Genomic DNA, 11,804 nt, shown 5'->3' with positions numbered 1-11,804 from the left:
ACTTCAGATCCTCCGTCCCACTCTCTCTCTGTCCTCCCCCACTCAAAAATAAATAAACATTAAAAAAAGAAAGAAAGAAAGAGGGCCCCTCAGAGGGCTCTTAAAGCTGAATGGCAGCTCCTGGCAATTAGCTCATGGAGCTTTGGTCTCCCAAACATATACCAAAAGAACCAACTCGAAGGCATGGCTTAAATAATATAGTGCAGGGCCTGGGTGGCTCAGTCGGTTGAGCATCCAACTTCGGCTCAGATCATGATCTTGTGGTTCATGAGTTCAAGCCCCGTGTCGGGCAGACAGCTCAGAGCCTGGAGCCTGCTTTGGATTCCATGTCTCCCTCTCTTTCCCCTCCTCCCCTGCTTATGCTCTGTCTCTCTCTCAAAAATAAACATTAAAAATTTTTTAAATTATATTATTACAGTGCTGGTTTGGGGAAAGGATAATGTATCAGAATTCCCGGTTTCTTACAGTTAAGGCTGAGACGATTGTCTGTTCTGTGACTCGTCCCAGAGCAGCCAGGGACAGGGTGGCAGAGCTACTGGGTCTTGGGTCCTTCTGAGCCGGCTTCCCTACATGGAGTGGGTGTTAGGTCCCAGTGATCTGGAGACACACTGGCCCAGGGTTCACTCTGGCTCTTCCATTTAAGAGCTGTGCCAACTGGAGGGGTACACTGAAGCTCTCGGAGCCCTGGTTTCCTTGTTTCTAAGCAGGGGGTATAAAGCCCACCCAGAAGGGCTTGTGAGGATACGGCAGTTGCCCAGCATGTAGCCAGCACCTGTTATCAGTCTATCTATGGTTTGTAGCCATGAGGCTTCTGCCTTCAAGTAAGTAACTTCTGATGCCCCCCCCCCCCACCCAACAACATCTATCCCTGGGCAGGGGAAGTCACAAAGAGAGAGTGGGTGGCAGGGGAGAGGATTTACTGACACTGGGAAGGATGCTTCTGGGCCTAACAGGAGGGGAGGCAGCCAAGCCAGGCCTCTGGGGTGCTGGCGTTGCTGGGAGGCATTACAAAGACACAAAGCATTCCTCCAGCCCCTCCTGGACTGGCCGAGCTTCCTGCTTCTCACATTTTCCTAAACCTCTCAGGCCCTGGCTGGCCTCCTCTTTCCTGGGAAACACAGATGGTCAGCACAGAAAATGTGGGCTGGATTTGAGCTTGCCTTATGCAAGACCCGTTAAAGCCTCCTGCCCTAGGGCAATGAAATATCCTCTCTTCCTCTCCCTCTCTCTCTCTCTCTCTCTCTCTCTCTCTCATACACCCACACATGGACCATACCCTGCATCCGTCCGTGTTCTTCATATTCCCGGCCTCCCCGTCACCATAAAATAACAGCTAGTCATAGGACAATCACAGATGATGTCCTACTACTTTGCTTTACCTTGATAAGAAAGGTCTCAAACTCCTCTTTTTTTTTTACTTTAATCTTGAGAGAGAGAGAGAGAGACAAAGCAGGAGTGGGGGAGGGTCAGAGAGACAGGGAGACAACAGAATCGGAAGCAGGCTCCAGGCTCTGAGCTGTCAGCACAGAGCCCAATGCGGGGCTCGGACCACAAACTGTGAGATCATGACCTGAGCAGAAGCCGAACACTTAACAGACTGAGCCACCCAGGCGCCCATCAAACTCCTTTCCTAATCTGAGAGGCACCACCAAACGAATTTATGGAAATTCTGGATCTGCTAAGTGTGGGAGTCAAAGCAGCCGCGCATGGTTATTGTTGTGTGCGTGTGCTTGCCATCGCAAGTAACGTTTACTCAGATCCAAGACGGACATGTCACCGGTGACGTGTCACTAGGCACGTCAATGACGAAGCATGCTGATTGTTTTGATTTTCATCGGCTCCTTAGAAAAGACGCATACCACACATCCTGTGGAGCCTGCACAGCTGAACTCTACTTATTTTATTGTTAGAGGTTTCCATTCTTATCAAAAAAGTATTGCAAGGTGATAATGTGCCAAAAATCAGACGCCACAGAAGTGTCGAGCGGCTGGTGGTCCCTCGCTTGCTTATATAATACCTGCTCTGTCACGTGGTGGTAAAAGCTTGCGTGGAAGGTGACCGGGGTGGAGCTAAGCTGTTTTACCCCTGCACCCCTGAGAGAAGGCCCACTCGTTTACCTAGCTCCTGAGTCCCGGTGCCTTCCGTGCCCAATTTCCAGTTCTTCCGATGGTGAGCTAACTATGCCAGCGTCCTTTGACCGGATCCCATTTTCGCTCCCTGACTTAGCCAGTCAGTTTCTGTTGCTTGCCACCCAAACCGATTCAAACGTAGCAGGTACAAATTTTACAACTGCCCAAAGAGAAAAGTACCGAAATGTCCCATTCTTTATTATTTTCTGTGGGATCCTAACTTTTAACATGATCCTCCACACACACCCATTAATATTTACACAGCATGCTTTCTCCAAACACTCTAGGACATACAAAGTAAAAATGTATATATACAACGAAGAGCAAAAACGTATACAACAAAAAGTCAAAGTGCTTCCGCCCACCCACACACAGCTCCTCCAGGAGAAACATTACTGACAGCTTGTGTGTATCCCCCCAGACATGTCTCCAGGCAGCTGGTGGGGGCCCGTGCTTTGTGACTGCCTGTCTGTGATGTGCCATGTGCCAGAAACTCTCCTGGGACCTTTCACCTACTCTATTTCACCTACTCCCCCAATCTCGTGTAATTCTCCTAGACCTCCCAGGAAGCATGCATTCATGTCCCATTTTACACATGAGAAAACCAAGACACCCTTGCTGGTCTTAAGGGGTGCCCTGAAGATACCCCAGAACTGTCAGCATGCCAAACTACATGACCTTCTCAGTGGGGAAAGACCTGCTTTAGTCTGTTGGCTTGGTTTTGCCCTATGTGAGCAAGGGTACCCTACATGGGAGCAGAGAACAAAGAGAAAACTTTCTGTTTCTTATTATTTCTTCTTTGCTAACTTTGGGTTGTTTTACGATACCCCTTACCCACACACCCCCCCTCAAAAGTCACTTAGAAAATAATCCAATGATTGGTGATTTCTCCCACTCCTCTCTCTGGACTTCCTTTGGTTAAAGCTCCTGTTTATCCTCTGGTTATTTAACCAACAGAAACAGGCAAGCCAAGAAAAAGATTTTAAAATAACCCCTCTCTTTTCCCTTAACCCTCTTGATTGTTCTTTCCCTCCTCCTTTCTGTCACAGATGCCAGCAGGAGAAACAGAAATCACCACTGACTGAGAGAGGCACTTTTAACTATTCTAGCTCTTTAGGAATTGTCCCTGGTTTCTTTATTCCTGCCCTCCTTCCTGGGGCTTTAGTGGACATTGTAATATACATGTAACATAAACGTGTTACCATGTGGAAAACCAGGATTGTGCCAGAGCCTGCAGATGTGAACAAAACTGAGCAGAGAGGGAATGCTATAGGGAAGCTCTGGGGTGGATGTCAGGTGAAGTGTGCTCAAGTTCCAGGTCTGCCAGGAACTAGCTGTTCACCTTGTGTTCATCACACCATGCCCTGAAGCTCAGTTTTCTCCTTTAGCACACCGGAACAGTCATGCACACCAGCCCTCTCGCCCTCCCTAGCAGGCTGGCATAAAAATCCAAAAGACTGGCATGGGAGAGTGCTCAGCAAAACTGCAAGGGGCTATATAAATTTATCGCCGTCATTAATCCTCAGCCCTCTCCCACTATTCCTTAGGCCCATATTGTTCTTAACTGAGTTCTTTAAACTCAGGCAGGCAAGAAATGGCCTATAAGGTTTCTTGCTTGCTTCCTTCTTCCCTCAGCTGAAATGAAAAGGAACCAGAGATGTTCAAAAGCACGCCTCAGTGTATGGTGTGTAACAAACATGACTGGCCCCACAGAGGCCTGTCAATCTCAGAGTTGGCTCTTGGTGGGGAAGAAACCAGAGACGTTACAGTGGGCATTCTTGCACGCAATGCTCAGGCTGTTCTGCGACAGCAATGGTGCGATCCCCAAGACAATTCGGTCAGCCCACTTTTTTTCCAGCCATTCTTATCCCACCTGATGAAATATTAATCACGTGGAGCTTTCCAGTCTGCAATATATCTCCCCAAGTAGTAGATGGGCTCAGTCATGCAACACCGGAGAGATGTAAGTAAGCACCTATTTCAGATGCTTGGAGTAAGACAATGTGTCAGCACCAAGGAAGAGACAAGTCCCTAGTACGAGGTCCCTTTGCTAACTCACCAGGGTGTTTCTCAGCCCTAGGAGGCTACGTGCTTTTGCAGTTAATGTATCTTTGCTCCTTTGGCAGACCCCAGTTAGAATTCTTCTTCTGTCACTTAGCAGAAGCCTCCTGGGCCAAGTGATACTTGGCACAAATCTCCAGTCTTCCCATCAGTGAAATGGGGGAATGACAATTCCGGGACAGGAAGGGGTGGGTCCTAAAGATTAAGTGCAGGTAAAGCTCTCAGCACACCCCGTAGGAAGCCCCCTGGAAATGTCATTGTCCACCCGAATCCTTTCCCAGTCTGATCACAAGAAAAACCTTGACAGTTTGTTCGCCTAAGGTAGAGCCTGAGGTCCCGGGGAGGCCTAAGTGGGAGTAGCTCTGTGTTACATGGAGTAAGAGGGAAATCTGCCTGTTTCTCCACCATGGGCAAAGGAGGAGAGAGAGGAGGGGGAAGGGAAACTAGATGGACCAAGGCCTTGCACAGTGAGGTGACACCCTCCCCCCTCAAGCCTGGGGACCCCTGCAGATCTCAGTAAAGTCACTAAACTCATACCTTCGGTCCAAGTGGATTTAGTGGAGGAGGACTGATGAAGACACTGAACTTGACAGCCATGTTAATGCATGCTGGAGCCAAAGCTTTGCCAAAGCAAAGCAATAAGGAAGAAGGAAGCAGGTACAGAGGGACAAGATTGAGGAATGAAGCCCCAGGGACCCTCAGAAATAGAGGGAAAGTCTCTGTACCCTCCCCAACCATGGAATAGGAATCGGGGTAAAGATTAACCGAATTTCAGAAGAGCAGAGACAGTTCAACTAACAACAGGGCACCACACGATGGCCGTCATCCTCACCATCACCATCATCATTGTCCCCAGATGTTACTGATCGTCTGCCTACGAGATGCGGAAGACTGGTTGTAGGAGAGGCAACCTGGGGCCCAGGACGCTGGCACATTCTTAACCAAGGCTGCGTTACTGAAGAAATTCTAGCTGGCTCCCCCGCATCTCACTGTTGAGCTGTGAAGCTACCTCTCCATTCACTCCTCCTCACTAGCGAGCGCCTGTGAGTTACCCCTTCCAGCCAGCCCCCTTGCAGTCCCACAGCCATGACCTTCCTGAAGCTGCAAGTCCCTTGCGTCCCCACTTAGGCTGCTCACTGTTCTGATGGCTCTCGTCCGCACTGCAGGGAGCCCCCAGTTATGAATTACTTACCTGCTGGCCATCATTTTGATGTAAATGGATTTTAAAAAGCAGCAAAGGAATATATTTTCATTTGGAGTTAAAGCATCCATTTTTTATTCGAGTTTGAGTCTGGTCTCAAAGAGAGGAATGGCTCCAAGGCTAATACAGCTAATGATTATGATGGAGATCCCATGAGCACCGATATTTCACTGGCAGCCACCTCTATCCTGGCTTTGCTGTCTGCACTGTGGGTTTTTTTTTTTTTTTCACAGCCCCTTCCATTAACACCCACTGCATATGATAGAACCATTATGATAATATCTCCACTCTCAGAAGCCTCGATTGGTCTTGACACATTATCAACCTAAGAGCTCAGCCACTGCGCGCTAAGCCCTATTTTATAATAACCCTTGGCAGAAGGCACCAAAATAAAACCTGGTACTTACGGGCCACCTTTCATCTGAGAAAATCAGAAAGCTTTACAAGCTTAATTAAGCTTCAGCATCTATCTGACTGATGAGACGTGCAGGGCCCTAGGAAGCTGCGCTGAGCGGGAGCAGCATTGCTAATTGCGCACGGAATAAAGCTCTGGGTGGCAATGAACAAAGAAATCAACAATGCCGGGGAGAGCCACCTCCTTTCGTGGGAAACGTGTGTTGAGTGAATTTCTTCAGGGTGCGTGGAAACAGTCCTAGAAGAGGGATGAAGGGGCTGCAGAGGATCTCTGACCTGGGGCTTCTCAATCTAGGGACGGGGCCAGAGAATTGTTCCTTTTATCAAAGGGGATTAAGCTAATCCCACATACTCAAGTGCTTTTAAGGATGAGGAAATCGAGCTCCCGAAGGATGCAGTAATCTACCCATGGGCACAGGGCTGCTGAGCTCCCAAGGTGATCCCTCTGATCGCCTGAATGCCCTTCTCCCCAAAGCCTGACCTGCAACCCCCCCCCACTTGCCCTTCAAGACTCAGCTTAACATCTGCCTCCTTGATGAATCCTTCCCAAGGAGGGAAGCTGTTGCTCCCTCCTCCATGCTCTCGTATAGTTTATATTTCCATAATTGCTAGAGCAATCAATAATATTTACTAAGCAACTTACTGAGTGCTTAATGTGCATTTCACCCACACAATAATGGTATGAGGCAAGTACAGTTATCATCTCCACTTTTCAGATAAATTAACGGGCCCAGAGAGGTTAAGTGACTTTCCCAAGATGGCACAGCTAGCAAGTGCAAGACTGGGCCTGACTGCAGGGGACAGGCTCCTAAAAGACTTCACCTCGCTGCCTGCCCAGGAGCACAGTTGTGATGGGAGAGATCTATTTACAGGTGTGCCCCTTCTCTGGTTTGTAAGCTCCTCTGTGAGAGGAGTATCATTTAGGAATCATTAGTCTGCAAACAAAAAAACGCCAACTTGGAGGGTTCAACCACACAAGAAGTCCAGAGGAAAGGTGGCTTCAGGGCTGATTAATCTGAGGCTTGATGACATCACCAAGGACCCAGGCTCCTTCCATCTTTCTGCTCTGCCTGCCTCAACGTGTCGCCTCAGCTCTCCTGGCAGTTACACAGCGACTGTCCTGTTCCAGCCCTCAAATCCGGACCTGAACCACGGAGAAAAGGGGCCATATCTCTTCCATGTCTTTTTGCCATAGTATGGACATCTTTTCCAGAAACATCTCTGGGGTCTTCCAGGTCTCCCTGGCCAGAATGACATCACAGGCCTGTGCCTCCACCTAACATGGGCAAGGGGACCGAAAACACCATGACAGGCTTAGCCCAGCCAGGGTTCAGCTTTCCTTCCAGCCCCAGGCACAGGAAAGAGAACCAGGAGCTGCCAGCCAGAAGGATGGAGGAGAAAGCTAAAGACAATCAATCTAGACTCCTGAAACAGATGTTAAGGACTTGAAAAAAGTAGGTGCCCTGTCACTTGCTGCCCAGTTCTTGGCCTTCGCCATTTGAACAAAAACTTGCAGCTGAGAGAAATGACAGCAGAGAAAGAAAACTCATGTCCCCAAATGCCCAGCCTGGTATTTTTACCACCACACCCTGTAACCGGAGTGAGATGCCATGTGACAGGTTCGAGTCGGCAACAGCTTTTAAACTCACTAAACTAATTCGCCAGTGCTCTAACCTTTAGATTCTAGTCTCTAACATCAGTGGCTACAGGAACCTTTTTCAAAAGCAGGTCAAAAAGAGAGCTTCGTGGCATAAAGAGGTTCATAAAAATGTTACTCTTACCATAAATTGCAGGTTTACGTCAACTTTGACTTTCTTTCCAGAAACACAGTGTGTTCTTAAAAGCAGGACTCCTTCAGGCGGGACAGATCAGTTGTCAGGTCTATTACGTTTCCTGACCTCCTTCTAGCCATCCAATCAGATTTACCTGGAACCAGTGTGTAAATACCTACCCCGGACAGCCAGGTAGGTGAGGTTGGGGTCAGGTAAGCAATTCTTGAGCTCACGATCCAACAGAGACATACCCAGGAAAGGAAAATGATCCTCAAGCAGAAAAATACTGTAGCCTAGGGGGACAGAGAACGGGAAAGAGACAGACCCAAATAAGACTACGGCCCAGAGAGCTTAGAAAGCTGCCCTGGGTCACAGAGCTAACCATCTCACACTCAGAGTCACACAAATACTATATGAGTGAACTCAGATAGTCTTTTAAGCATTTTAAATATAGAGTCTAATTTAATCCTTACAACGAGTTATGAGGTTTGTTACCAATAACTAGTATTAATCATCGGATGTTACGTAATTGTTATCATTAGTATTAGTAACACCAATAATACTATTATAACTGCACTTTACAAAGGAGTATACTCAGGCACAAAGAGGTCAAGTAACTTACTCAAGTTTATGCACCCGGGATTTTAAACCCAGACCATTTGGTTTGAGGATTTGTTCTCTTAACTGTTTCACTTAGTAGCAACCCCAGAGAACATTTCAAAGCAAAATGTAATCTGCGTTGAGTCTTCTTTGATTTAATGCAATAACTTTTTATATCCGACATTTTCCCAGTATTTTTTTTTTCCGAAGGGTTTCTCCTCCATCATTCTAAAATCTCAGCCCTGCCGTTTACTTGCTATCTGGCTTCAGACCAGTCACTGGCTAGGCTCCAGCGTTCCCATCTGTAAAATGGGGACAATCATATTGGTTAGAAAGGTTAAAGCAGGTAATGCATGTGCGGGGCTAAGCCCTGTATCAAGCCCATAGGAAGCACTCAGTGTCTGCGCCAGCTTTGCGCTGTTTATTAATATCTCGCTAGCGCTTCCTAACAACTGCGTGAGGTAGGTAGGATTTATTACCCTCATTCCTCAGATGTGGAAATCTAAACTCATAGAAGGAAAATAAGTGGCCAGAAAGGAAACAGCCAGAATGTGGAAATGCCAGACTTGGGAAAGGTTCCAACTCTGAGCCTCCAGCCCTGCTCCCAACCTCCACTACACCCCCACCCTCTTCCCCAGGAGGCACTGTTAAATGAGCCACATCATTCTTCAAACAGGACTATGGAAAACTTTGAAGCAACTGGAAGTCAAGGCTCAGGGAGAAGCTCTGAGGAATATTAAGAACGTTTTCAAGGTGAAAATCGGTTCATAGGGACTGATGAGCAGCACCTTTCTTCACCCACAAGCAAACTGCCAGAAACTGCGCTATCCGGAGGAGCAGAGCCAGGTGGCTTAGCCATGAGTGGGGGAGGGGAGCGTCCCCAGGCTGGGAAGTAAAGGTGAGTGGGAGTGTTGTCATCTCACAGGTAGAACAGAGGGGTGTACTTAAATACTCTCTAAAATCATCAAAGACCACTTTAAAACTGCATTCCACTGTGGGATTGTGTTTTGGTTTTGATTTATTCCTCTGGTTTAGGGGAATTCTGCATTTTTGTACACTTGTTCAAGTTTCTGTTAGTGCATCCTGTTGTGGTACACAGTGCGTTCAGTCCTGTGGCTACGGGCAAAGGGCTATGATAAGGTCAGTCCATCTTCCTAGGGGTAAGAGCTTAGCCAACTTCTTTAAGGCCCAGTTCTGTTCATCAGTACCAGGATCATGATTGAAAGATTCTGGGATGTGGAGTTTTGGGTTGGAGGCCAGCCCTCCCTGAAGGAAAGTCACATGCTTCTTCTGCCTACATTATGTGAAGCCTTCACCAATGTATTTTTTCCTTTTAAAATGAAAGTTCTTACTTTGTATCTTTTAGTAGTACATAGATCTTATTTTTAAAAAAACTCAATATGCCACTTTCAGAAACTTAATCTCATTAACATTCCAATGATTTACTCAGCAAATGGTTACTGAACACCCACTAAGTGCCAGGCACTGTGCCGGGCAGCCCTGAAACAGACAAGAGGAACTCCTCTTAGTTTATAATGAACTATCCCTTGCAGTTCCCTATACCTTTTATTAACAGCTAAAAAGATAGAGACACCAACTACTTTGGGTTTCCTCATAGCACCTAGGACATGCCAGGGGCTGTGGTAGCCACCTAATAATCTCAGAATTTAACTGGAATAAGGAATCATCCCGTGAAACATGTATACACATTTCTCTAATTAGATGATATCCCACTTGTACCCACAAGGTGGAGATCTTGCTTACAGTTTACCCAAGTGGAAAGCATCACATTCAAAAAAAAAAAAAAAAGCTCAGCTGTTAAACCAAAATACAAAAAAAAAAAAATTCAATTCAATTTATTGAGCATCTATTTGGTGTAATATACTATGTTAGGTGGTAATAAAAATAAAAGGTTGTTAAGAAACATTAGTCCCTGTCCTTTAGGGAAACAGAAGATAAGGACCGTGCACAGAGCATAAAGTACCTTTCAATGAATTAATATGTTTTGATACATACGTATGGGAGCCAGAGTCAGCACATCAGCAGATAAGATCTATAAAAAGGCATGATATAGCTGTGTGGTGTGGAACAGATTCAACAAAAACTCCACACTTCAGCCAATATGGAAGCCCTTGAGGGTATACAGGGTCAGCCCCAGAAGGCTCCAGATGTGGTCTTTTGATGCCTCTGTTCAGCCACAAACATTAGGGTGTCTGCCCTATAACTCTAAACATTTATTCTTTGGAGAATAAAATATAATTAGTGCCAGCTGATGAGCTCATAAAGTTAAAATCCCCCACGTGCACCTGATGGGGGATAAAGAGAGATAAATAGAGAAAAGAAACACATGCAAGAAAACATTTCCAAACCCCTGCTTTCAGGAGGTGGATTCTACCTTCACCCACGCACCCCCACCCACCACCCCCATCTTGGGTCTTATCTGGGAATCCTGTTTTGGATCTGGGACATGCTCCTGCAGAGAGGGAAGGGGGAAAGTCCATTCTTATCCAAGAGCCTTCCTGGTGGCTTGAACCCAGAGGTGGCTGGAAGACAATGTGGTTTGTTTTGTCATCATTTGGGGTTTGTTCTCCTCCACCCCCTCCCCAATCATGTATTTTTCCCCTAAGCCATTAAACCAGCAAGTCAAATGTAATATCACGATGCTCTTTTTCATTTGAGTTGAAAGTCACTTTTGGAGATGAAAGTAACTGGCTAAATGACAACGATTAAAAAAAAAATGAAGATGCTGGTAACTTGAAAATAATGAGCTTCCTGAGGAAGGGAAAATCAGGCGGCATGATACCAGAAGGCCCAAGTTTGAATTTTAGTTTGTGCACTTGCTAAGTCTAGCATATTGAGCTAGCCTTCTCTCTGCCTCAGTTTCCTCATGGACAAAATTGTACCATTTCTTTAGAGAGTCTCTGGCACCTCTTCCTCCTGCACTAGGTCGGATTCTGGCTTACATGTTCTCTTAGCAACCTGAACCTCTCCTGGGAACGTCAGCTCCCGAACATGGGGAGAATCTGTGGGTTTTACTGGCCTGAGACCGACGCTTTGTTGCATGGATGAACGAAAGGCTAGGAGCTGACCTAGGTGTTCTATTACGTGCACAGCGAGGTTTAATTCCCCCGTGAGTCCCACGGGAAAGACGGAACCACCAACCTCAAAGTGCACACGCCCGCAGTGACCCGCCGCGGTAAGCGCGCTCGGAAAGGGGGTGTCAGTTCAAAGTTGTTTGCTACAGATGGTTCCTCTAACCGGGCTGGAGTCACATCCTCCAGGGCTCGGGGAAGATTCCCAGGGATTTACATAAGGCAGGGTGAATCACCGTCGGAAAGCAAGCAGGCGAAGGCACCGGCCCCGAGCCTCGCCAGGCGGCGCCCAGAGCGCGGCAGGGGTCAGTCTGAACTTTGCCAGGAGGCCGGGCGCTGCCCCCGCGCGGAAACCCGGCGACCGCTCCGACCCGCGCCTGGGCCGGAGGGGCGGCCCTCCCACCCCGCGCGACTCCAGCTCGGCGCCGCCCCCTCCGACGCCCCCGCGCGGGCTCCGCTAGCCCGGCTTCCTCCAGGCCCCGAAGTCCCCGACCGAAGTGGGGCCGCCTCTCCTGCTCGGAAGGAGCCATCGCCG

At 47.6% G+C, this 11,804-nt stretch overlaps 1 protein-coding gene across 1 annotated transcript in view; it reads left to right on the top strand.

Moving 5' to 3' along the window:
* The first annotated feature begins 8,954 nt into the window (after nucleotides 1-8,954).
* Nucleotides 8,955-11,804, top strand: part of FJX1 (four-jointed box kinase 1) — a 5,058-nt gene continuing 2,208 nt past the window's right edge. Inside the window, exon 1 of the mRNA XM_029915548.1 lies at nucleotides 8,955-9,023. Coding sequence (XP_029771408.1) covers nucleotides 8,955-9,023 — 69 coding nt within the window. The remainder of the gene's footprint in view (nucleotides 9,024-11,804) is intronic.

Source organism: Suricata suricatta, chromosome 11 (genome assembly GCF_006229205.1).
Source record: "Suricata suricatta isolate VVHF042 chromosome 11, meerkat_22Aug2017_6uvM2_HiC, whole genome shotgun sequence".
NCBI lineage: Eukaryota > Metazoa > Chordata > Mammalia > Carnivora > Herpestidae > Suricata > Suricata suricatta.
The sequence above is the reverse complement of the archived record's forward strand: the minus strand, read 5'-3'. Positions and strand labels throughout refer to the sequence as shown.